Raw genomic sequence first — 27,079 nt, 5'->3', positions numbered from 1 at the left:
AGAGTGACTCGCCTAAGGTCACTCGGCCAGCTGGTGGCTAGGCCCGGAAGCAAACCCAGCTCTTCCGACTCCGGAGCTCGTCTCCCCACCCCGGGGCTGCCGCCAGAGCTCCCACACCTCACTAAGGCGGCATAAGGAGGAAAAGGCAAAGTAGAAATCCCACAACCAACCATCCTCCAGCCCCCTCCTGCCCCCCCAACTGGGTCCTTGCAGGCCCCGAAAGGTGGCGCCAGGCCTCCAGGCCGGCCCCAGCCACCCCCGCCTCCCCGGCCGCTCCAAATCCCGTGGCCGCTGCCGCCGCCGCCTCCCCCGGAGCGGGGCGGAGCAGCTGCCCGCCGCCGCCGACCACCCTGACGACTCCTCGTCGAATCGCAAACGCATAGGCCGCCGCCCGAGTTCTGCGTACGAGAAGAAAGACGCGGCGCGAGCGCCAACGGCCACCGGGCGCGCGCCGCGGCGGCCGGGCCTGCGCCCCAAGAGCTGGATGCCAGAGCAGGAGAAAGAGCCGCCAACCGATCGCTCGATCGACCGCACGCCCGTTCCTTCGCCCTACCAGACCCGGGAGAGGGGGAGGGCGCGCCAGGGCTTCTTCGAGTTAGGGGCCTGACTCCCCGGCGACGAGACAAGATGGCTCCTCCGGTCCGCACCGCAGCTACCGTCCCGGCTGCGTCGCTCGGCCCGCCCCCGGTACTGTTTCTTTAAATGGCGGAGAGGGTCAGGAAAGCAGGAAGAGAGGCGCACGCTCTCACGTGACAGGGGCGGGACCGGCCAACCAAGATCCAGTCACATGGGGGACACGCAGCCCGCCAATCAGAAGGCTGTACATCAGGGCGGGGGCGGGAAGATCTGCAGCTTTACGATTGGCTGAATGCTCCGCGGAGGCCTCGGGGGTTTGGGGCGTCGGGGAGTGAGCGAGATGGCCAGGGCTGTGTGCACTAGCGGAGACAAAGCGGTGGCTGTGGTGTCTGTGATTGCGGCGGCAGAGCAGCTCTAAACGCCGAATTTCGTGTTGCTGCTGAGTCCTGTCACGATCTTATTCAGTGCGGCGCGCGGGCGGCGGCGGCGGCGGTGGAGGAGGAGGAGGCGGCAGCAGCACATGGTTCCAAGAGCGCGCTGAGGCTGTTGGGTTCCAATTCTGCGGGGAGGGACAAAGGCAGTTGTGAGCTCCGGGTAGTGCCCAGTTGGGTGGTGCGCCCTTCGCTGCCTTCGATCCTGTCCTTGAAAGCCGGGAGTAGCTCGTCTTCCTGAGGAGGCCGCCACGGGACCGAGGCCCAGGAAGGGCCTGGGAGGCTGAGGCTGTTGTCTGAGGGACGTGGGGGAGGGGCGCGCTCCGCCAGAGGTGCTCTGGGAGAGTCAATTGTGAGGTATTTCTGTGGGCCCCGTATGAGGAAATCTGACTGCCACCCTCAGCTGGGTTTGGTCAGGCTTTGAAAAAAGAAATCATCAGTTAGCACCTAGGAGCTTTTTCAGTTGGGAGGTGGTGAAAGCCTCACCTAGCGCCATATAACACTCCATCCACATCTTGGTCACCGGTCTTGGGCCTGTTTAAGGATCCTGGCATTACGTGTGGTGAAGATATGGCTGATCGGTTTTCTGATAGAAGTGGGTAAATTTCCAGATTGGTAAACATCCTAACAGGAAATTTAGGGGAACCAAAAAAGGCATGAAGAACATGAAGATGGAGCAGTCATAGACCACCCTCTCAAGGACCATCTCCAGGACCATCCACACCAGACTCAGATTGTCTGAATTGAGCTGTCGCAACTTAATGCTAAAAGCTCCTTAAAACTACGGATTTATGACATAGTTCTTTCCGAAATATTACATCGTAATCATTGAGAAGATTTAAGAAAAACCTGAAGAAATTGTAGTTTTAAACATTTCTTTGCATATATTTTGGATAGTTACTAGTTACTTTAACTGTCATTAAAGAGCACAGACTGAAGCTTTACTGAACAGAATCCTGGGAAGCGGATTTCATTTTAGGGTTATATTTCCCAGTTAGTGGGTGAAGGGCTGGAGGCAGCATTGCAGTCATGGCTTTCACAAATTACAGCAGTCTGAATCGAGCTCAGCTAACCTTTGAATATCTGCACACAAATTCGTAAGTATCCTTTAGGGGCCACTGAGTTAACCAGTAACTCGTTCCTTGATATTTATATGGAATTCATTTCCCCAGAAAATTTTGCTTTTTTGCTTTTTGGGATGTATCCCATTGGAGTGAAATGTATCCCTGGATGGCTTGAGCTCTGTATTGAAGAACTAAGATCAGTGAAATACTTGTTGCTAATCCAGAAGAATCTGATTTTTTGTTTATTGGATCAAAATTTTCTAAATGCAAACTTGAGTTATTTGAAGTCAATATGTTGAGTTATTTCATTCAAGTGTTTATAGGAATCCAACAAGTACTGCTCTATTGGATCACCAGGTGTTGGAGTGTTTTAGTATCAGCTGTTTCCTCTCTAGTGACAACGTCTTGAACAGGTTCATAACAAATCTTTACTTTCTAACAAGAAAACAGAAGACATTTAAATGACAACTTTCAAGAAGAAAATTTTTATTTTTTCAGCATTTGGCTTTATCTTCCTGGCAAATTGCTCCTACATCCAGTATTATTTGTATGTGATAAAGCAGGAAACCACAACTTGTTTAAAACCTTGATTTAGATAGTCCTTCCCCACAGTTTCCACAGAAACATACAGTATTCATGATTCTTGAGTTCATGACGGAGTAATCTCATCACTCCAACTTGGTCTGGAATGTTTCAGGTTTAATCCTTATATCCACTCTCTTGGAGGTTGTCCAGTAGGATCAAAACTTCTTTAGTGTTGTAATAACCTGTTACTTGTGAGATGAAGGTAAGTGTTCTACCATTCTAGTACCTCGAGAGGAGATGAGCAGCTACATGAATGGTCCAATCTCTGAAGAACCGCCTTCAGAGTTGAGCGTATAGTCTTCCATTATCTAATGATAGTACAATGGTTTTTAGCTTTTTATGGAAAAGATAACATGTTTGTGACACCATAATGTCTGCAATATTTCTGCTATTTTTCCTATAAAGGGAATAAAATTTTGCCAAGTAGTGAAGCAGATTGTCAGATGGTGAGAGCCTGGTTTCATTTTGTTTAGGAAGTTTGTTGTTATTTCGAGAGATGGAGTCTTGCTCTGTTGCCCAGGCTGGAGTGCAGTGGTGCAATCTTGGCTCACTGCAGCCTCCACCTCCCAGGTTCAAACGATTTTCCTGCCTCAGCTTTTCAAGTCACTGGGACTAAAGGAATGTGCCACCACACCCAGCTCATTTTTGTATTTTTTTAGTAGAGACAGGGTTTCACTATATGTTGGCCAGGCTGGTCTCAAAATTAGGACCTCAGGTGATCCATCTGCCTTGACCTCCCAAAGTGCTGGGATTACAGGTGTGAGCCACCGTGGCTGGTCTTAGGAAGTTTGTTACCGCACTAGATAGTTTTAGGGAAGGTACTGTAGCAGTCACCTAAGCTGAAATCTCACACATAAGTATGATGAACCTGAAATGCACTTAGATGAGGTTGCTGATCAGTAATTATTCAGCTAGTTCATAGCATAGCCTTGGGAAAAACCTTCAGTGTCCTTTTTTATTATTTCAACTGCTGTATTAAGATCAAGCAGTTGAAGGCCACTTAAATGTTCATGGATGACTGTGTCTTATAAATGGTTATCTCAGCTCTAAATTTTGGAATGATGGCAAGTCTGGAATTACAGATTTTATGATGATCTTGGAAGACTATCAACTGGAGTTAAGAATTTAAGTTCTTGTTCCAGCTTCACCAAAGACTTTATGGGATAGTAAAATAATAGTAACTGGTTAATTGCTTCATGCCAGTCACTATTTTAAACATTGTCCGAAGCAATCTTTACAGTAAGCCTTTGGGGTAAGGATTATTTCTATTTTGCATGTGAGGAAACTGAGGTTCAAAGAGATTAAATTACATGGTAATGGTTATATAGCTGCCAAATGGCGGACTTAGGGTGCCAAGACTTAAGGCAGTAAGATTTATCTGGCCACAGCAGTTAGTGGTTTTAACCATTAGGCAGCGCCTACTTTAGTCAGTTTTACTTTCGTGAGCTTTTTTGCTTGTCTATAAAGGAAGGAGTTTACTTCACATTTTAAGTCTTCAATTTTAGTTAATCTCTAAGGATTCAGGGATATTTCTACCTTCTTTTTTTCCTGCTTGTTATTTTATAGCTTATTAATGATAGATATTTGGCAATGCCAAGGAAAATAAACCAGTTAAGTAATTTAAGTTAGGGAATTTTCTTTGACTTATCCCATGTTGAACTGGAACCACATGTTTGCATGAACATTTGAGGGTTAGGGTATCATTTTGGAAGCTCTGGAATTTCTTACCTGGATCACAAATTCAACCTTAGAAGTTGTTCTTTTTGATGTATTAGTCTTATCAGAAGAAAGTATAAACTCTAAACCACCAAGAGAAGTTTTCTATTTCTGACTAAGTTCAGGAGATTTTTAAAACATTGTGATGACCTAATTGGAAGCTAATTTATAAAGAAAATAAATTTTTAAATTGTCACATGATGTGGCTTGTAGCTCATAAAGATGGAAGATGAACCACCTCTGTAAAGTGGTTCAACAAGTCATCTTCAGAGAAGGGAAGATTTGTCTCACAGTATCTTCTTTGTTCTGTCAAAATCTTAGGAACACAAGACCATCTCGGGGTGCCTGACATCTGTAGTATTACCATATTATGAATTAGGAAGGAAATGGTCCTTTGCTTACTTTTCATTTAATGTAGACTTAGAAGCAGTGACCAGACTAGAAGGGTGGAAATCAGTGTGGTACAGGGAAAAGACCATGTGCTTGCAAACCAGCTAAACCTGAATTTGACTGTTTCCTGGCTGTGTCCTTGGGCAGGTGAACTTCTTGAGCCTCACTTTCTTCATGTAAAATGGGACTAATCTTAGAGACAGTTTTTACGAGGATTATGTAAAATGACTTTTACAAAGTTCTTAGTTCATGCAGTGGTACCCAATAAACACTGTGTGGATGGTGCTTGTTACTCTATAATATTAGTTTATATAAACCATAAGTTGGTCAGTGTGGTGGCAACTTGTTTGGTGCTAGTCATTAGGCAGGTCTGTTCTTAGTAAATTCTGGAGCATCTGTTGGAGACAGTGAATGTCCGTCTTTTTTCATATCAGGTCTATTTTGATGATTATTCTCTTGGTTACATCAGCTTTTTAAGGCTTAAAGCAGGCCTGGGAAATAAATTCTCATGATAACCTGAAAGTCTTGAGGTAATTTAATATCAGATGTTGCTAGTATTAGATGATAAAAGTTAGGGTTTTTAAGTAAAAGGAGTTTTTTTATGTGGTTGCTTCTCTTTGGTGGTGGGTTTTGTGACTGCCACTCCAGCTGTATATACATAACATGCATATATTATGCATCTACATATTAATATATGCATAATAAGTCACTTTGCAGTACTGCTAAATGGTCTAATAGAGCAGGATGCTTAGGTATAAGATGTCTACTATTTATTTTTGTTGGCACATTTAGTAACTTAACATCTTGGCTATATATTTCTGGGTTTTTATTTATTCATGTTTTTGCGATGGAGTCTTGCTCTGTTGCCCATGCTGGAGTGCAGTGGCGCCAACTTGGCTCACTGCAACCTGTGCCTCTCGAGTTCAAGCTATTCTCTTGCCTCAGCCTCCTGAGTAGTTGGAACTGCAGGTGCAGACCACACACCCAGCTAATTTTTTTGTATTGTTAGTAGAGATAGGGTTTCACTGTGTTAGCCAGGATGGTCTTGATCTCCTGACCTCGTGATCTGCCCATTTTGGCCTCCCAAAGTGCTGGAATTATAGGCATGAGCCACTGCGCCTGGCCCTATTTCTGGATTTTATATGTATGTGAAATGAATGTAGAGGAGTCTGTCAACTGAGAGATAGACTTAAATTATTTATTACTTTTAAGCCTGTTGAGTAGGCTCATATCCTAAATATATTAAAGCTATTTAAATGTAAAATGGTTGGTCCAGAATTTCTGTTTTATTTTCTAGCAATTAACTATTGTCAGCATGTGTAGGAACTCAGCAGAAGCTATCACAGTGTGTCATGGGCCTATGGATGATCTATTGCTTTACATTCAGGATGAATATAAATAGGAAGACCATTTTCCTTCTATAACAAGCTAATTTACATGTGAATTTGTCCCATGTTGAAAAATGTTGAGCTACAAAATTATTTTCTTTGTGACACAAGTGATATGAAAGCCATGATCAGGCAGGCAAGGTGGCTCATGCCTGTAGTCCCACACTTTGGAAGGCCGAGGTGGGTGGATCACTTGAGGTCAGGAATTCGAGACCAGCCTGCCTTGGCCAACGGGGTGAAACCCCATCTCTATTAAAAATAACAAAAAAATTAGCCAGGCGTAGTAGCCTGCACCTGTAATCCCAGCTACTCTGGATACTGAGTCAGGCGAATCACTTGAATCGGGAGGCAGAGATTCTGGTGGGTGGAGATCGTGCCACTGCATTCCAGTAGAGTGAGACTCTCTCAAAAAAAATAAAGCCAGTTGAAAGCGAACGAATTTTTAAAAAATGGATCTTTTTCCTTTCTTGGATCACATGCAAAGGATGTTTAGGTCTGTGAAGAAAAGAATTTCTTTAGATATTTATTCTATCTCAAATGCTACCTACCAATGAGTGTACTCTTGGAATATTATTTGGGAAAAAAGAATTTATGCAGTTGGTATAATTTTGATTCTTAGGATTTTAAGAAATATTTAGAATTCTGATTTTAGCATCTGGAAGATCTGTCTTTAGTCAGCTGGAGGTCTGGAAGAGATTCTGAGTATTTATCTCTGACTTTACCAACAGTGGTCACAAACGCCTCTTTTATGATATGTACTGCCATCACAAAACTACTCTTTAGTTACACTGTAAAGAGTACTGTTAGCTTATCTGAAATATGTATGCATGGAACAGCATTGAGACTGTGTGTAACAACAAAAACCATTTAGAATTATTTTTTTTGAGATAGGGTCTGGCTCTGTCACCCGGGCTGGTGTGCAGTGGCGCAGTGCAACCCCTGCCACTTAGGCTCAAGCCATCCTTCCATCTCAGCCTTCCAAGTAGCTGGGACTACAGATGTACACCACCACAGTCTGCTAATTTATTTTATTTTTTTATAGAGACGGGGGTTTCACCATGTTGTCCAGGTTGGCTTCAAATTCCTGGGCTCAAGGGATTTGCCAGCCTGGGCCTCCCAAAGTGCTAGGATTACAGGTGTGAGGCGCCGCATCCTACCTATTTAGAATTTTTTTGGAAGTTCTAAATGTGCAAGGCACATTTCTTTCTGTCTGTATTTTCTTTTTTTTTTTTTTTTTGAGATGGATTTTCACTCTTGTTGCCCAGGCTAGTGTATAATGGTGCAGTCTCTCAATCTCAGCTAGGATTATAGGCACCCGCCACCATGCCCAACTAATTTTTTTTTGTATTTTTATTAGAGACAAGGTTTCACCATGTTGGCCAGGCTGGTCTCGAACTTCTGACCGCAGGCTATCCACTTGCGTTGGCTTCCCAAAGTGCTGGGATTATAGGCATGAGTCACTGTGCAAGGCACATTTTTAAGCACTGTGTGGAAGGTGCTTTGTGTTCACCTCTTTGAGATCTACTTATTCTCCATCTCTCAGTCTGTGGGATGCAATCAGAAAATATGTATTGCTAAGAAGCAGTTGCAGTTTCTGTTTTGGTTTTCTTGTCTTAATGGCAGAGGTAGTCAAAATTAGTTTTCCAGATTATTCAGATTGACCATTCATTCTCTCTACCAAAGACTGAAAACTTCATTCTTTACTTTTTTTATTCTGAAGTTAGTACATTCTGGTGCAAGATGTGGTCTCATACTTATTATGGTTGTGCTCTTGTTTTTTTCTGGTAGCTGTATTTTTGAGATTCCTTGATTTACGTTAAAAGTACAAACTTAAGTAGAAATGAGAAGTACTGGAATAAAATTAGCTATTTTATATTTCTATATAACAGTCCTCAAAGTTGAAAATATTGGGAGCCGCAGTGGCTCTGGCCAGTTGTCCTGGCGCTTGAGGAGGCGAGGCTATGAGTTCAAAGCCAACCTGAGCAACATAAGAAGCTCTCATTGATTAACAACAACAACAAAAAGATTTAGGGTGTATAAAATGAATTCAGTTTGTAAGTATCTAAGTCACTGTATGTTTGATAGGAAAATGAGAGGTTGAAAGTTTGAGAACAAATGTTATATTTACCTTTAACTAACATTACTTTTGGCAAGTCACCTTAATTTTTCAGCTTATTTCTCCTTATTTAGTGGGGTAGTTTACAGAATACTTTTTTGTTTATTCAGTTGGCAATTTGAAGAATTTAAAGTGATAATTCTAGAGACATAAATATTTTTTGTTCTTTAGAATATTTTTAATTTTTACTGAGTGGGCACAAGACAGGTGTTTTTAATAATTAAACATATGGCTGTTTTATGCACATTTTTTTTTAAAGAAATCTCTCTCTTCCATATAGTGTAATTAATTAGATTTTAGCCAGAAGAATTTGAACTCTATATTCTAGGTGAATTGATGATAAATTTTCTTTTGGTTGCAATATATTTATCAGTGCTGCCTTTGGATTAGCAACAGATGTTCACTGATCTTGTGGCAGAGGAAAGGTCTTCCTATAATCACAAAATGATAGTTTAATTCAAAATCTGCATTTGTAGCCTGGGCTCAGGCCTGTAATCCCAGCACTTTGGGTTGCCGAGGCGGGCAAATCACCTGAGGTCAGGAGTTTGAGACCAGCCTGGCCAATATATGGTGAAACCCCGTCTCTACTAAAAATATAAAATTAGCCAGGTGTAATGTTGCATGCCTGTAATCCCAGCTACACGGGAGGCCAAGGCAGGAGAATCACTTGATCCTGGGAGGCGGTGGTTGCAGTGAGCCTAGATCAGGATTGCGCCATCGCACTCCAGCCTTGGCGACAAGAATAAAACTCTTGTCTCCAAAAAAAAAAAAAAAATCTTACATTTGTAAAAATTTGAAGAGTTAGTTGAGGAGGAAGAAGAGAGTTTAGTTATGGATATTTATTAAATAAACAAATGTTTTACATTTTGTTTACAACATGGTAAGTGATCAGAGATCCTAGATGCTGGTTATTTAATATTGATATGTTTCATTTAAAAATTTTTACTTTAACTGAAAATTGGCTGAAACCTTTTACTTTGGCTGAAACTTTATATAAAAAAGTCAGAGTAACATGGATATTTTTGAAAAATTGTTGGTAGTGTATTATGTGGGTTAATTTTCTATTTAATCAAAAGTCAAGCGTTTTTTTTTAGGTGGTTCTATGTGGACACATACTAATTTGAGAGCTAATGAACTATTGTGGAAAAGAGCACAAATTAAACAGTATAATTGGATATGCTCAACGTGTAACTTGTTAGCATTTTGTTTTACCAATACCTGTGTGCGATCTACCAGTGGAAAAATACTTTTGTGTAATTTACAAGCAAAAATATCCCATTTGAAAGAGTAGGAAAATAGAATAACTCATTTTATGATTTTCTCAGATTTTGGCTAAAACAAGAACTTTGTCTCTATTAAAAAACGCAATCCAAGACCTTTTCCAGCAGTTCCTTCTATGATGACAAGAGCTTGCATGGTATGGTTGCATAGGGCTGCTGTTAAAATTAACCCTTTCAAGGAGGGGAATCAGTGGTCATCTCCTCTGGGAGGCTGCTCAAAGTTTGGGTTGGGTAAATACAGTTACATGTTATTCAAAACTTACTACACTCCAGCCTGAGTGACAAGAACGAGAACCTGTCTCAAAGAAGAAACAAAAAACAAAATTCAGTATTTATGCATAAGATATATCCATATAATTCTTGCTCTGAGATATGCAGAAACTGACCACTGGTTAAGGCAATAAAAAATTAAATATACGGGCATTTTTCTAGGCGGAATATGAATAGTGAAAAACACCATTTTTTGTTTTGTTTTTTTTTTGATGTGGAGTCTCACTCTGTGACCCAGGCTGGAGTGCAGTACCTCCCATGTTCAAGTGATTCTCCTGCCTCAGCCTCCCGAGTAGCTGCGACTACAGGCACTTGCTACCACGCCTGGCTAATTTTTGTATTTTTAGTAGAGGCGGGGTTTCACCATATTGACCAGGCTGGTCTTGAACGCCTTACCTTGTGATCTGCCTGCCTGGGCCTCCCAAAGTGCTGCAATTACAGGTGTGAGCCACCGTGGCCTGCGAAAACACTCTTAGCAGTTACTTCACACAGGAGTCTTTCAATGCTTCAAGATGGTTTCCCACCTCAAAATAGGAAGAATAGACATTTCTGAATAGATGGCAGGACTTGATAAAGATTAACACTTCAGGGGAATTGGGGAGCTCTGGAAAGCCTTGGGTAGTATATAAATCAACAATGCAAATGGTTTTAGATTTTTTCAAAAAACTTAAATATTTTATAACCATGGCTTTTTATTAGGAATTATAACTTCAATTCATAATTCTTTTGCTGACTTTAGTATTTATCATTCCAGAACCACTCACGAATTCTTGTTTGGTGCTCTCGCTGAACTGGTTGATAATGCAAGGTATGTAGTCTTCAGGCATACACTTCTGTGCTTGAAGTGGAAACATTTTAAGTAGCTGTGACCTTTGCTCACTGAAAACTTTGAGGGGAAGACATTTCTTTAGAATGTAGACATTCTGTAACTCCCAAGAGGCCTCTTACTAAAAAAATTATTTTTGATAGTATATCATTTGATAACTTCCACTCTCTTACTTAAATTCACTAATTGTTCTTTGTGTTCTAGCCTAAAAATAGCGAATTACCACCTCCAAAACCATTTCCCTTGTGTATTAGAGCAAGATAATTGTAGCAAAATGCAGGGAATTAAGATAGACACTTAGGAATCATATTAATGGGACAGGCAAGCTCTGATTTAATTTGTGCTACCAGGATAGTACACCATCTAATGTCTTTAAAACTATGCCAAAGTTCTGTGTCTTCACAAAACTTGTATGTTGTCAGATAAGTAAATGATCACAGTATCTTTCATTGTTAGCAGCTGTGCTTGGAAGGAATCATTGGTCAGCACTGTCTTCTACTGAGTTCTTAGTGATAGAAACATATAAATGTTACTGTGTAAGACTGAATGGAAATTTGGGTTGGTTCTGAGACAAAAATCCAAGTCTAGATCAAGATTCTGTTTATAATTAGAAAAATATTGTCTCAGTCTTACTCTTGAATGCAAACATAAAATTCAGACACATCATTTATTGATCAGGTTTTGATGACTAACGAAGGAAGAAGAGGATTAAAATTGACAGCAAAAGTACTTTCAAACAGATCTCCAATTAATGTGCTTGCTCATAATTTCCTGTTTACCTTTGCCTATACAATAAACTTATTCTTACTACTTTTGTTATTATTAGCTGGACTGCTCGCAGAAATGTGTTAGTTGTTTAACCAGAAAACTCCCATTTTGTTTCAATCCTGGTTGACGCATCATTTTTCCATTCAGTTAAAAAATGTTGTAGGTTAATGGAACTGTGTTTTAATTTGGCACTTGTTAATTTAGTGAGACCATGATGTGTGGTGGGAGGCTGTTTTTTTTGTGTATCATATGGTAAAATAGAGATTCCTGGAAGCATGTGTTTCTACTTGTGTACACATTTTGCCAGTATCTTTCATATTTGAAAATGTTTTAGATCTTTGAGAATAGGTATATGTAGAGAGCTATGTGGATTTTTTTGCATGTAAAGCCAATAAAATGGTTTTGTTTTCTTTGCCTGCAGTTGGCAGAATTGGACTAGATTACTTCTGAGCCTTCATGGAAGTCTTAATTGATAACTGAATCTGTATGATTTCAATGGCTAGAGTCTAATGGGGCATGACTATCCCAGCTTCCTTTGGAGGTTAAGATTATGGGCTTGAGAATCAGTTTGCTGACTGCAGTGTGTATGCCATGAGATGTGATTTTTCACAGGTTTTGTGGGAGATTATCTTCCTTTGAGAAGAAAAAATGAACAAGTTATTGGAACATCTTTTTATGATTGCTGTCAAATGAGTGAGAAAAACATAATTTGAATCATTTCTTATGGTATGAAGGGAAATATTCTTGCTTATCCTATAGATGTTTTTAACCAGGAAATTAGGATTTAAAAAAATGCAGGCCCCCTGTCATGTGATTATCTTCAATAATTTGGGGCTTCAGAAATGTTTTACAGATATATAAAGGAAATTGTGTTGCCAAGTATAAAAGTAAAAAATAATCTAAATGTATATAGAATTCTGTATGGCTTCATGAAAACAGACTCAAAGTACTCTGCATTCTACTCAGGTCACTATGCATTTCCATGGTTGATATTTCATATTAATTCACATGATTCTTTTAATTTTGCAGAGATGCTGATGCCACCAGAATAGATATTTATGCAGGTAAGTCAGGCTTCAGTTCTTCTAATGTCTAGTTCATCTTAATGCATTTATTACTATGCCTAAGAAGAATTGAGTGGGAGATAACTGGATTCTGGAGCCTGGGAAGATGGCATGATTGTTCCAGGTCATAGGTAGAAAAGGGGCAGCCATTGTCAGGGATGGTCAGCTTTGGTCAGACATAGAAACCAATAATATTGGTTTCAAGAAACTAACACAGGGTATCCAAATCTGTGTAAATAGCTACAAGTAGAGTTATGGTAGTGATGGAGTGGAATAGTAGAGAGGGTAATGACCAAGTTATTTTACTGGTAGGAGTTAGTAGACGAATGAGGTTTGTGGTACCTGCAGCCAAGGAGAGATCTTGTTGGAGGCCACTTTCTTTTGAACCCTTGGTGAGCACTAGTCTCAACTTGCAGAGTTGCTGGTATCAGTTGCAGAAAATATCAGTGACTGGATTGGCTCGAAGTTTGCCAAGTTGTTCTCAAACAGAGGTGTCAGGAAGAAAAGGCTGCTTGGCTTGGAATTTACACCTGTCAACATCCTGTTTCATTTTGCTTATTTGGCTCTGCTGTTTTGTAGTAAGATCCTCTTTTTTTTCCTAGAGTGAGTGCAACAGTGATTGGCCTTTTAATTAATTAATTAACAAATTAATTAATTTTAATAGTTTGCTTTCTGCCTGGTATTAGTACCGGCACCTTTTTTAGCCATTTGAACACTAAAAATTTGAAAGCAGAATAGAAGACATATTTTAAATACAATTTGACTAGTGTAATGTGTTTTTTTCTGACAGACTTTTCTGAAATCTTCTGAAATGTGTGAGGTAATATTTTGAGTAGCATGGACTAGATTCTGAGAAGTCTATATGTTTATATGGGAATGAAATAGCCCCTCTTCATGGACTCTTTGGATGAACGGGAACAAGCACACAACTAAGTAGTAATTCTCAGAACCACTAATGTCATATAATTATGAAGAATCTGTCCCAGATTTAATGAATTTCTCATGTCTGCCATACTTTGGAGCAAAGAAAATCCTCGGAGCAGTTAAAAGTCAGCTGTACTCCTTCAATTCTGAAAGCCTTTTGTTCAAAAGGCTCTGTCAAGGTGGTGAAAATAAGGCTGCTTCTTCTTTTTTTTTTTTTTTAGAAGAAAGTAACAGGAAAAAGGGGCACACAGGAAAAGAATGTTAGAAGATGGTTACTAAATGCTCATGCCAGCTGGAGGTACCTTTCCAAGGCAAAGCATGTGTCTTACATCTGAGTGTGCTTTCTCAGGAGTGGTAACAGCTACCATTGGAAAAATAGGTCTCGTTTAATCATTGCACAGATGATAAAGCAGAGAATGGGCCTGTACTCCAAGTGATGTTGAAGGGACAAATCATAATAGTCAAGTCTATTTGGAAGAAGTTTTTAAAAAAAGATTATCTCGGCCCTCTCCTACCACAATTGGTAGGTGAATTTCAGCAAGGAAATTTAGTTCCGGACACTCAGAATGAAGTTAGATTTCAAGAAATGAAAAAGGTCCCAGTGCGTCTTTATTCTGTGCTCGGTACAACTCCTGTTGTGCTTTGGGAAAAGTCCAGAGAGGATGATATTGGGGTCTTTGCTTTAAGAACTTAGTCTTTAATTGGAGAGACAATTAGTGCACTACAGATGATTAGAGAACAATAACTAGATCTTGAGGGAACAGTCAAGACAGTTAAGGATTAAATGGTATGATAGAAACACCACAGCATTTTGGGAAAAGACTTGATTTACATCAAGCACTAGGAGATTGGGATTCTTGGTTGAGGGATCTTTAACCTTATACTTTTCTACCTCAAGGGCCTTATTAACACATTGAACAGGAGAAATAAATCAGTGGAATCTTTTTTTTTTCAACAGGAGAAATAAATCAGTGGAATCTTTTTCTTTTTTACCTGGAGTGCAGTATGCTATCTAGGCTTACTGCAACCTCCGCCTCTTGGGCTCAAGTGATCCTCCCACCTCAGCCTCCCTAGTAGCTGGGACTATAGGCATACAACACCATGCCCAGTTAATTTTTGTATGTATATATTTTCACCATGTTGTCCAGGCTGATCTCAAATTCCTGAGCTCCAGTAATCCGACTGCCTCAGCCTCCCAAAGTGCTGGGCTTATAGGCTGAGCCAACGCGCCTGGCTAGTAATCATCTTAATACTACAAAGTTCTTGTTGTTAGTTCATGGGGGAAAGTATTTTCTTATCTCCATTTCTGAAGCTAGATTGATAACTGGACTTGGAAATCTTCCCAAACATCAGATGTAGTTTCAAGTCACCACAAAGTTACATTATAAAAGCTGTTTTTAAACCTCAAAAGGGCAAGAAAGGAGCCAACCTCTCAAAGTGTAGAGGTGTTCATTTACCCAAAGCATATTATTAGTTGGATTGTTGTTATTGTAGACCATAATATGCCTAAGTAGACTGTTTTTGTTTACTTACTTGACCTTCTGGGGTAGGCAGTGCCACCTCCTTGGAAAAAAGATCCTTTTTTGTGATGCCAGGACAATGATTAATACTTGGAAAATTGGAGCAAATGAAACGGCAACTAATATTGCTCAAACAGATTGCAGAGTATGATGAAGAACTTGGATGTCAGGCTGGGCGTGGTGGCTCATGCCTGTAATCCCAGCACTTTGGGAGGTCAAGGTGGGCAGATCAAGAGGTCAGGAGTTCAAGACCAGCCTGACCAACATGGTGAAACCCTGTCTCTACCAAAAATACAAAAATTAGTCCTCGCATGGTGGTGTGCGCCTGTAGTCCCAGCTACTTTCGAGGCTGAGGCAGGAGAATCGCTTGAACCTGGGAGGCGGAGGTTGCAGTCAGCCGAGATTGAGCCATGCACTCCAGCCTGGGTGACAGACAGAGACTCTGTATCCAAAAACAAAAACAAACTTGGATGTCATTTTATTATAGCCTCTGCTAGGGACACCATTATTTTATCACCTTTGACTCTTGGATGTATAGCTCCATTTGACATCTCTTGTCCTTTTCTGCTTTCTTTCTTTGTTCTTCCCAGTGGGAGTTAGGAATGTCTGGCTTGGAGTAGCCACACTTGGCCATGTTGGGAGATGTGAAGACTTTCAGATTGGCTCTGACAGTCTTACATAGCTGTTCCCAGGACGTGAAGCTAAGCTGCAAAGCAGGCAGTTCAGCTTTGCCTTCTCTGTCCTGCTTTCAAGATGTGTGATGGGAGGCAGGGAACAATCTCCAGCTGCTTACACTCTTCTCCATCCAGAATTCCCCCTTCTTTATCTTTGAAGGTTTCAGATATTGCTAAGTTGACTGATTAAATATCAGGTGATAGGAGATAGTTTTGAGCAAGGAAGCCTTCAGGTTCTTTCTTGCTCCAGTTTAATGCTTCTTAAAGGGTGGGCCACCCACAGACATTGTCAATATCATCTTGGAACTTGTTAGAAATGCAGATGCCCCACCTCACACTTACACAGACTATCCAGTGGGAGCCCAGAATCTGTATTTTCACAAGCTCTTTGGATAATTCTTACCCATACTACATTTTGCTCTAGCCAATACTTTTCTCAGCCTCCTTCAGCTTAAACCCTCCTGTCCTTCCTAGCTTATCTGCTGCAGGCAGTAGAGTCCATTAGACTGTAAGCTTTATGAAAATAGTGATAACATCTATGTTTTTCACTCTCTTGTCCTCATCACAACCAGGCACAGAAGAGCTGATCACCAAGTAGTCATTGAATAAACAGGTGATTGGTATCAGCATTGAAACAAGGTGAAGAGACCACGCTGTGTCTGTTTACAAAGCTGAAGAAGTCAATACCGTCTTAGTCTTTCTTGGCCGTGAGCAGTATTGCATGTGACTGTGGACCTAGACGCTACTAGACATTTATAGGCTGTCAGTTACAATGTGGCCAGGAGGATCTTCCCAGTGTCATCTCTTACCCTTTAAACTACATAAAAAAGCTTTGACATGTAGTCCTTGAGCCAGAAAAGGATCGCAGCCCCACTGTTATGTGATGATTGTGTGCTAAAGCAGCCTGAGAGTTCTGTCCTAAGTAACAGAAGGGCCTAGAAAGTAGCTTCTTAGGCAGTCTCCAAGGAATGCCAGTAGTCCTTGGGGACTTTTCACATGTGCTTGGCTTGAATCAACTTCTGGATCCCAAAGCAGAGTCTTCATGCACATTTTATGACTGTAGTGTACAGCAAATGTCTGTTGGCTAGGTTTAGAACGCTGCTTTTACCATTCTCTGTACCTGACCCGGTTTGAGTTTTCATATGACACTTGGCTTCCTCCAGATGGAAATTTTGAAGCCTTTTGCACTTTTATTATATGTGTTCTTGATTGCCACATCTCATTTGGATTCCCCAGAATGATTAGAGGCACTGCCACCAGGAGAAATTTTATCTAACCAATAGTACTTCCAGGAAGATCCTTATCCTTGAACTTTCAAGAAGCGCTTGTAATTAAGCTCAGCTTTCTGAACACTGAGTTAGATATTTGAAAATCTCTGTGGTTTATAGCTTTGCTGAAATCGCATTTTAATTTACATGAATAAGTCTATTTAACAGAGGGTAGTCACTACTCACTTGAGTTTTTTATCCTGAAGGAAGGACAAATATCATTTACAGCAGATTTGTTGGCTTAGATAGTTGTACAAAGTTGGTGAACTGAAGCTTGGGGAGATTAAAATATCCTCATTTAGGGACCAGGCTCCAGAGCAACCTTGGGCTTGCCCCTGTATTACCTTACACAGACCTCTTTCCTCTTAGAAGTGCTGCCTTTATCCCTGTGCCAATCAGTAGACTGAATAGCATCTATATGAGCAGTTGGCTTACTTGGTTTATGTGGGTCCCCTGCCTATACCCCTGCCTCACATCCTTCTCATCTTCATGTCTGTCAACTTCCTTGATTCCAAGGCTAGTTCCTCCTTTGCTCACCTAGTCCTCATTGAGTCAAAAGGCACTAGTATAGCCTCTTTCCATATTCGGGAATTGCTTTTCCATTGACCATGACATGCTTGGATCCAGACTACTTTCAGTTGCCATTTCCTGCTGCAGAAGCCAACTGCTGAGAGAAAAGGTTCTTTTCACTCGAATGGCAGCCATAGTTTATTGTGTTCCTTTTCTGTTGGCTAGGTAACCCCACCACAGCTGCTGTGCATCTTATTGTCTAAAGGACCATTCTTTCTTCCTGTCAGGCATGTCAGCTAGGAACCAGGCACCTCCCACTGCACCATATGCCTTCTTACTATTGGGTTGGGGAGCGCTTTCAAGGACCATAGCTAGCAGGGGATATAATGATGAATGCAGATAGCTCAGAATGCCAGTCAGCCTGGTGATGCTCATGTATAGACACAGTGCTTCATCTTTTAGATAGCAGCTTCCACTGCTCTGCCCATACCATGTCTGGTTTCATCACTTTGAAGGCTACCCCAGACTTAAGGAGGCACCCCGTTGAGTTTGAGCAATGTTGATAAGATATGGTGTGTCGTAGTTGGAGTACTTTAGTGCTTGGGGTCTATGGCATAGGGCAGAAGAGACAGTAATCCAGGTGGAGTGAGCAAAAGGATAAAGATGATTGATATATGTGTGAGGTATGTGCATATTCAGTGGTGGTGGGTATGACCAGATGCTGGACCAGATACCCCTGCCCTCATAGATTCTCTCAATCTTTGTTATTAACCTAGAAAGCATTGGAGAACCTTGGATGGGAATTTGCAACCTTAAGGACCCTGAAATTTAAGTCACACTAGCCTAGAGAGCTAGGCTTGACTGACCTTTTTGGACCAAGCTTCACATTGATCTGCCTTCTGATCATGCCCATGTTACCCACCCTCTGGTGGGTAACAGTCCAGTAATGGCAGCTGCTTCTTTTGCAGAAAGACGAGAGGACCTTCGAGGAGGATTTATGCTTTGCTTTTTGGATGATGGAGCGGGAATGGATCCAAGTAAGTGATGAGATTATTGTTTTTTTTTGGTGGGGGACGGTTTGCGACGTAACCATTTTTACAAAGCATTTATTATGTGAATTTGTTTTTCTGTTGCCTCAATGTTATGTCTTTTTTTTTTTTTAAATATATTTCACTGACTAATATGCTTAAACCTCAATGTTATGTCTGAAAGATCCACTTGGGGAGTAGGAAGTCTGTTGCAACATCCCACGCTTAATTCTACTTGTTTGTGTATTTGCCATGTCTTGTCTATATATGGGAGATAGGATCTGAAAGGCAATCTTAAATCAATCAGATTACCTGTCTTTTATATTGTATTTATCAGCTTGCACAACATTCTTGAGCTGGAACTACAGAGGCCTCCCCTAGCTGTCTTACTTCATTCTGAGAATAGAACATAGGTCACAGTGATGGAGGTACCAACAGGCCAGGCAAAGCTGTGCCTCTATTTGCTTCATGGTGGTGAATTTCCTTGGACAGAGGTTTTCAGTAGACACATAGCCCTGCTTGGATTTAAAAAGGCTCAGACTTTTGACTTTGAGAACCCTGGGAAAGAAATGCAAACTTATCACTTTCTCTTGTGTTTGCCCCTTCAGGTGATGCTGCCAGTGTGATCCAATTTGGGAAGTCGGCCAAACGAACACCTGAGTCCACTCAGATTGGGCAATATGGGAATGGGTTGAAATCGTACGTATATTAGAGGCTTGTCACAGGGCTCAAACAAAATCCAACAATGCTGTCCTGCTTCTCTTGGATGAAAACTTTCCTTCTCCTTGACCCTCTATGACTGTAATTCTGGAACTGGAAGAAAATCTGAAAGTGGTGGTTTTTGGAGTAGCTTACCAGCTGTTCCCAGCCGAGTTTGTTCCACAGATTGAAAAGTATGAACATCCAAAAACAGGACAGGAGAGGCTGTAAATTTCTCTTGGCACTGTGCTCTAGAACTGCACCTCTCCAATTCTTATTTTTACCCTGTAGTCAAGGATGTGAGTAATTCTCTTATGTTGGGATGTCTGAGATGATGAAGGGGTTGCTTTACTGTGCAGCAGTGTTCCCTGAGCACCTGCTGCATGTCATGTTTTGTGCCCAGCACTGGGGATCCAGGGTAAGGAAGAGAGATGTCCCAGAGGATGCTGAATGTACTGCAGGGCCCTATAGCAGGGACCTACCTACCTTATGACTGCAAATCCCATGGGACTTTTTCTTAGCCCTTGGTTCCCACTTGGTTAGTGTTTGGAATGTGTTGTTCTGGTTTTGAGTGAAGCCCCAAGAGAAAGATTTCTATTTCTGAAATGCTCACTTCCAGCTGTACATACCTTTGGATGGAATAAGATTTAGTGGAATTGGAGTTTGTGCAAATGGAATTATGAGTCACGTTTCCAGTCTTGCTGTGGAAACGTGTTGTTTTGTGTGAGGGAGGGTGGTGGTTTGATCAGTCAGCAGCATCACTTGGTCCTCAGTTGCAGTATGCTTTGGATGAGTGGAGAAGAAAGGGAGTACTTCCAAAGAAATTAGGACCTGGTACCTGGACTTTGTGATTTGTGTTTCAGGGCAGGAAGCAAATGGTAATAACAGACACTTACCATCTGCCAGGCACTGTGCTATAAACTACACGAATGATCTCATTTAAGCCTCATGATGGTCCTATGAGGTTGTAGGTACTATTATTCTCATTTCCCCAGATGAAGAAATTGAGGTTTCTAGGGGTGAAGTTACTTTCCCAAAGGCATAAAAATGCCTGTGTATAGAGCTGGGGTAGAAACCAGGTCTTTCTGACTGCAAAATGGAGCTGCTGTCCATTTCACTTAAATGACAAGCTAAGGTTCAAATCTCACTTCACCCACTTAATTATGTCTCTAAGCCTCAGCTTTCTCCTTTGTAAGTTGAAGTGATAATGCATACCAAGTAGGTTAAGGATTACATGCTATCACTGTTGTGAGAGCCTGGTTCCTGCCTTTATTTCTCCTCCTTTGATGTTTCCAGGACAGATTGCTGGCTTGATTTAGTGGATCTGGGTAGGGGCTAGGAATCTGTTTTTCATAGATGAAATGAATCACCTGTAATCATATAATTCTAATGCAGGTGATCTAAATCCCCCAAAACTGAGGTCTCCTAGTATCAGGGGAAATCCTGACTTTTCATCTAGATTGTTGGTCAGCCTCCTCCTACCTGGTTCTGTCAGTTCTGTGGCCTCAGGCAAGCCATTTCACCTCTCTGAATGTCTGTTTCTTAATGGCCTCAGGCAAGCCATTTCACCTCTCTGAATGTCTGTTTCTTAATGGCCTCAGGCAAGCCATTTCACCTCTCAGAATGCCTGTTTCTTAATCTAGAAAATGGGGTTCTAATCTCTGACATTGTCCTTTACTGTGTGAGGTTCAGGAACAAATGAAATGTGACTCTGAAAGCGTCTTCTTCCCAGGCAGACTGGGAAGGAAAGTGTATAGAAGGTGAGAGTGTTGTTATTAGCATATTTCAGTGGAAGACTTTTGTGAAAGTCCCATTGAGATGGAGCCATCTAGTGTTCAGAGTAGACAGTAAAATCATCTTGAAACCAATTCAGAAGTTGACTAAGTTTTAGGAGAAGGTAATTTGTGGGGAGAATAGGGCTGAGAAGCAAGGAAGCCAGTAGAGAAGTGGTGTTTGGGGCTTTCGCTATTCAGAGGCTAAGGTCAAAAGGAAGATAGAGGCACAAAGTGAGAGTTTTTGCCAAATTAGGCCAAGGGCATGCTTTGACAGAAGGCAAGATAACGTGCCTCACTTGCTCCCCATATGCTTTAGAGAAGGAGGAAGAGGTGGTCTGTGAAATTGCCAGGGCAAGGAGCATTGCCAGCACTTTGGGTACTGGAGAAGGAGAACTAGGACTTGGCAGCCCCCGGGATATCTTTGAATAGTGTCCTGGGAGTTTTCCTGAGTGTTTGGCGAAATGGGGCATGACATTCATTTGTGTGCTTGGCATGCCACGCTGATTTGTATTTTACACAGAAGAGAGTAATGAGGCTTTCCACCTCCATCATCTCCCTGGGGTGTTATGAAGACTAATGAGATAATAGCCATAAAGCCGCAGAAGCTGCTCGGAAGAGAGGAGCTGAACAGCCCCATTGTTCGGTGGACAGTTCTCCTGCTGGAGCTTCAGGCTTCTGTCCTGCCTTGCATTGCCTGGAAAGGCCTGTCCCTGCCTGCTCTTTAGCTGGCTTAAGGTGGCCAAACAGAGGAAGGAAGCAGTTGATTTCATTTAGACTTTTACCTTTTGGAAATCAGCCTCAAGGCACAGTTCCCAGAAACCAGTTGCATCCAAAAGCAGGGAGCTGCCTGTGTTGTAATGAGCCTGAGGTGGCACAGCAATTCTGAGACAGGAGATGGCTCTAATTATTGGACATGAGCTAATTACAGGCCTCCTTGAATCCTATGGTCAATAATTAATTTTATTAGCCCCTCTGTATTGCTATAGCTTGGGTTCATACTGTTTTGTTGAGGGCTTGTGAGTATAGACACTGGGCTTTTCACTTGACAGTGCTGCTGTTTGGTGAATGGAGGGGAGTTTGTGTCAGCTGAGGAAGGGCACAGTGGGAACTGGGTGTGGTCAGCAGGGAATATGACATGTCGAGGGTACCAGCTACTAAAATCTGATGGTGGTATAGTCAGAGGGCACAGCACCTCTCATGTGGCTGGGATGAACCCAGAGCTCAAACATAGCAGGGTTGCCCTTCAGCATTGTGGCAATAGGCAGGAGTGAGACTAACCTGGGGCTGGTGGTCAGCAAGGAGCCCGCCCTAGAAGGGTGGTGAGAGAACCCCGTATGGTGTGGTTGAGAAGGTTGTAAGTAAAGACTAAGGAGTTACAGGCCTGTGGAAAAGGAGAGCAAGGAGGGTTGGGGGTTGGAGAGAGAACAAGGGCTGTGGAACTCAGCACAGAGTCCTGGAACCTAGGGAGGCCTTTAGGAGAGCCTTCCAGTCAGGTCCAGAGAGTGGACTGATTTCTTTTGCAGATGAGCTTTTGATTCCCTGGGAGAATAACAGATTTCTGCTTCCTTTTCAGGGGCTCGATGCGCATTGGGAAGGATTTTATCCTGTTCACCAAGAAGGAAGACACCATGACCTGCCTCTTTCTGTCTCGTACCTTTCATGAGGAAGAAGGCATTGATGAAGTAGGTCCCATCCTCTTGGTCTGAATCACTGGTTCCCATTTCCTGAGTCTGCCCAGGCAGTTTTCGTAGGTGGTTTGCAATGCTTGACTCTTTGGGTTTGCAGGATTGGAGCACATTTCCCCTAATTGTTATGCAGTTAGCTGGTTAGATGAATTGGTTGAGGAGTTGAGGTAGATAACTTTAATGTGAGAGGAGGCAAAATCTCAGAGCTCTTCAGAGAACAACTGTGTCTGAGAATGAGACTGTCAAGTGGCAGGAATTAAGAGTTGGATTTGCAGCTCCTTTAGATCTGCCACTTGAATTCCATCTTGCAGGGAGTGTTACCATGGAGCATTGTTTTATCAGGGGGAGTATTTTGGGCTTCCTTGACCATGTGTCTTTCCTATTTGATGGTGATTTTGTGGAATGTGCTATGAGCTCATTTTCCTTTTGAGGAAATGTATTACTTTATGTCAGAAACTATGATTCAGATACCTAGAGAGAGCCTGGGCAGGTAGTAAAGCAGGTGAGTGTATGGAAAACAGGAGGAGTTGATGCTCTGGGTCTTACCTTGGGAGTGGCTGCTGCACAGCCCAGTGATTATTGCTATGCTGGAAGGAAGGACTGATGAGTTCAGAATATTCTGAGTTTAAATCGTTTTGATAATTGATTGTGTAAGCTAAATGCATGCTTGGCTGGTTCTCCCTGTGGCCTTGTGGCTCAGATACCTGCAGAGCTGTTTCTGGTGAGGTTGGTGCCCCATTATTGTGGGGGATCAGGGCAGTCCTGTGGCCTACCCAGCCTCAGACTGGACTCTTGCCTCCTTTCCTATGTAAGACATGGAGGCCCGGGCTTGAAAGAAGGGGGCTAAGAGGTTCTATAGAAAGAAATCCACAACTTTGACAGAGGCAGGTAGTTGAATTCAAACTTTTTTTTTTTTAATTGTTGGCTCTGAGTACAGATGAATTCAAACTTTCAATTTAATTCATCTGTGTTGATTAGCTGTGATTAAATTTGTTCTGGTCCTGTTTAGATCTGAGCCTTAATCATAGCCAACGTGTTCAGGTAGGGAATGGCAGGCCTTCCATCATAATATAGCAAGCCAGTGGATTTGTTTGCCTTTTTGGTGTGGTATGTTAGTTCATTCTGCACACTTGGAGTGAGAGAAGAGTGGCAGCTGGAAAGAACGGGCTTCTAGCAGAAGTAGGACAGGAAAATATAGCCTGGGTTGGGGTTTTCAGGAATGTTTCCTGATATAGGACTGAAGATGGTGACAGGAGGGTATAGAAGTCAGTAGAAACAGCCTGCTCAAGGCCCTGAGGGCTATGGGAGGAGACTGGGCAGTAGGGCCACCTGGAGAAAGGTAGTGGCCTTTGGAGATCAGGGAGGGCCTGGTTAGGTTTGACCTGAGGACCTTGATGAATGTGTGGGGCTTTATTAAGCAAAGATGTGCCAGTATCAGATTGTTTTAAGAAGGTCCATGTGGTGATTATGTGGTGATTGGGTTGGAAAGGGTAGGGTGAGTGTTATAGTTGAGAGGCGCAGTCTCTGTGTTGCTCGGTGGTACTTGCCCAAGGGAGGAGAGAGAAATACATGGAGTTGCCATCTCCTTCGGATGTGGGACCCACAGATTTGGTGATTGACTGATTAGTGGAAGGTGTAAGCGAAGGGGAGGAGTCATGGATTACTCACAGGTTCTGCTGTGGCAGTTGGGGTGTGGGCTCTCTGGAGTTGGGAAGAATGAAGAGGGGAAGTATGGAGGGGAAGAGTATAAGTTTCTTTTGGACATACAAAGTGAAGTCTGGGTCTGGCATTTGGGGGAGGCCTGGGGGCTTCAGGATTCTTGGTAGCAAATGAGGTCACCTAATGGAGAGAATAGAGTGAGAAGAGGACCTGGGACCTAGAGCATGCCAATATCTAAATGCTGTAGGGAGGAGAAGGAGGCCAAAGGGAGAAAGGGGTAGCCAGGAAGGTAGGAAGAAAACTGGTCAAGTGGTACCATTGAAACTAAAGAGAAGTGTTCTGGAGGGGAGGAATGAGTGCCTGTGGAAGTGAATGCCAGTGTTCAAAGTGATGCCATTTTCACCTTGGACTGCTGTGAAGAATGGGAGGCCTAGTGTGAAGTACAGGTTTACAGAACACAAATGGAACTCAGTTCCCCTGGTGGAGAGGCTAGGTTGAGATTTTTTCCTTACTTGGTGCTAGAAGGTCACTATTTTGGATTGTACTCCAGTACAAACTCAGCCAAGATTTCAAAATAAGATCATTTTAGGCTGAGGAGGAATGTGCCCAGACCAGCCCTGGGGTTGAATACTTTCAGCACAAAGCTTCTCAGAAACTAGCAAAATGCCCCGGGTGCAGTGGCTCACGCCTATAATCTCAGCACTTTGGGAGGCTGAGGCAGGCGGATTACGAGGTCAGGAGTTTGAGACTGGCCTGGCCAACATGGTGAAACCCTGTCTCTACTAAAAACAAAAATTAGCCAAGTGTGGTGGTGCATACCTGTAATCCCAGCTACTCGTGAGTCTGAAGCAGGAGAATTGCTTGAACCTGGCAGGCAGAGGTTGCAGTGAGCTGAGATTGTGCCATTCATTGCACTCCAGCCTGGGTGACAAGAGCAAGCAAGACTCTGTCTCAAAAAAAAAAAAAAAAAAAAAAAACACCCAGCAAAATGTCTTAGAACTCTTAACAGTTTACCACCCCAGCACTTGTTAAGATTACAGAGTCCCTTTTTCCTAAGGGTTTGAACCCCTGAGGTGCCTAGCCTGGCCTGCTCTGCAGAGGAAACCCTTCAGGCAGCTGTCTGCAGGACTCTGCAAGGGCTGCAGCCTAGTAACCATGGAGGGAGGAGCACAGTGAGGCCTCTGGCGAAATGGCATATGAGGTTGGGTTTTCGAAGAAAGAGTAGGATTTTTAAAAAAATTGCTTAGACATTATTAATACAAAATTCCACATAAATGGAAGAGTGTATTGAAATATTTGTGCAGTTCAGAGGATAATTTTAAAGTCAATACCTGTGTTGCTACCATCACAGATTGATCTTAGAAGTGCCCTGTGTGCCCTCACCAGTTATATTTCTTGTCGTGCCCCTGAAAGAACTGCCTTCAGGTAACTTTTGTGATAATGATTTCCTTCTTTTTCACTATAGTTCGTCACCTTTGTATGCATCCTTAAATAATAGTTTCATTTTGCCTATTTGTGAATTTTTAGAAATGGACTTGTATTATAGGTATTTTTCATATCTTATTTCATATAACATTGTGTTTATGATATTCATCCATGTTGATGCTAGTAGCGGTTAGTTTGTTCCTTTGCTTCACTACATGGTTTTCCATTGTACAGTTTAATTTGGCCACTCTAGAATAGATATTTGGGTTATTTTTCTTTTTACTTTTTTGAGATAGAGTCTTGCTCTATCACCCAGGTTGGAGTGCAGTGGTGTGATCTTGGCTCACTTCAATCCCTGCCTCCTGGGTTCAAGTAATTATGCCTCAGCCTCCCAACTAGCTCGGGCTACAGGTGCATGCTGCCACACCTGGCTAATTTTTTTGTATTTTAGTAGAGACAGGGTTTCTCTGTGTTGCCCAGGCTGGTCTCGAACTCCTAAGAGCTCAGGTGATCTGCCCGCCTTAGCCTCCCAAAGTTCTGGGATTACAGATGTGAGCCACTGTGCCTGGCCCGTGTTATTTTTCTACATGTTTACTGGTACATATGTACAAAAGTTCTCTTAGGGTAGGTATGTACCTAGGAGGGGACTTGCTGAGTTGTAGGTTATGTTATGTGTATCTGCAGATTCATTAGATAATTGCAAATATATTTTCCCTAGTGGTAAAAGTAGAGTTTTTACTAAAATGAGAAAATGACCAGGGGTGTCCCAAGCAGGGAACTTCCCATGCAGAGACTCTAAACATATAAACCAACATATCCTGAAGGAAGTAATCGTGTGGCTGAGTCTTGGGAAGAGGCGGAAGCCCTGAATCTCACAGAGCCTCTAGTGCTTGGCTGTGGAGCTTGGGCCTCACAGCAGTGTGGAGCTACAGCGTGGGGAGGGACAAGACAGATGCACATTTGGGAGGAAGGCTGTTTTGGGGCCTCCCTTAAAGTGCCTGCTCATGTTTATTCTGCAGGTGATAGTCCCACTGCCCACCTGGAATGCTCAGACCCGGGAACCTGTCACAGACAATGTAGAGAAATTTGCCATTGAGACAGAACTCATCTATAAGTACTCTCCTTTTCGCACTGAGGAGGAAGTGATGACCCAATTTATGAAGATTCCTGGGGATAGCGGTAAGTAGGCTTTGAGCCTGCAGCCCGCAAAATCTGGGACCTCCAGAATCATAAGTGGTGTGGGGATGGGCCGGGGCACCTGGCAGGACAAAGGATTTCTGTTTTTCAGGAACACTGGTGATCATCTTCAATCTCAAGCTCATGGATAATGGAGAGCCAGAGCTAGACATAATCTCAAATCCAAGAGATATCCAAATGGCAGAGACATCCCCAGAGGGCACGTGAGTGTGGCTGGGAAGGGAGGGAGGCCCTAGAACTG

The 27,079-nt window shown here is 42.4% G+C and overlaps 1 protein-coding gene across 4 annotated transcripts in view; it reads left to right on the top strand.

Annotated features, from left to right (window-relative positions):
• Positions 1-284: 284 nt before the first annotated feature.
• The window catches only part of MORC2 (MORC family CW-type zinc finger 2), a 42,817-nt gene continuing 16,022 nt past the window's right edge, over positions 285-27,079 (top strand). For 2 of the 4 annotated variants that reach the window (XM_035269756.3, XM_035269753.3), the window contains exons 1-8: positions 887-2,104; positions 10,571-10,624; positions 12,440-12,474; positions 18,339-18,407; positions 19,007-19,097; positions 22,446-22,554; positions 26,661-26,820; positions 26,930-27,041. In XM_035269756.3, coding sequence (XP_035125647.1) covers positions 2,037-2,104; positions 10,571-10,624; positions 12,440-12,474; positions 18,339-18,407; positions 19,007-19,097; positions 22,446-22,554; positions 26,661-26,820; positions 26,930-27,041 — 698 coding nt within the window. In that variant the 5' untranslated portion in view covers positions 887-2,036. Of the gene's footprint in view, positions 688-886; positions 2,859-10,570; positions 10,625-12,439; positions 12,475-18,338; positions 18,408-19,006; positions 19,098-22,445; positions 22,555-26,660; positions 26,821-26,929; positions 27,042-27,079 lie in introns of those variants that run through there. The other 2 variants (XM_078338366.1, XM_078338356.1) reach the window with 2 other exon arrangements.

Source organism: Callithrix jacchus, chromosome 1 (genome assembly GCF_049354715.1).
Source record: "Callithrix jacchus isolate 240 chromosome 1, calJac240_pri, whole genome shotgun sequence".
NCBI classification, from domain to species: Eukaryota; Metazoa; Chordata; class Mammalia; order Primates; family Cebidae; genus Callithrix; species Callithrix jacchus.
Note: the sequence above shows the minus strand (reverse complement) of the source record. Positions and strands in the feature narration are given on the sequence as shown.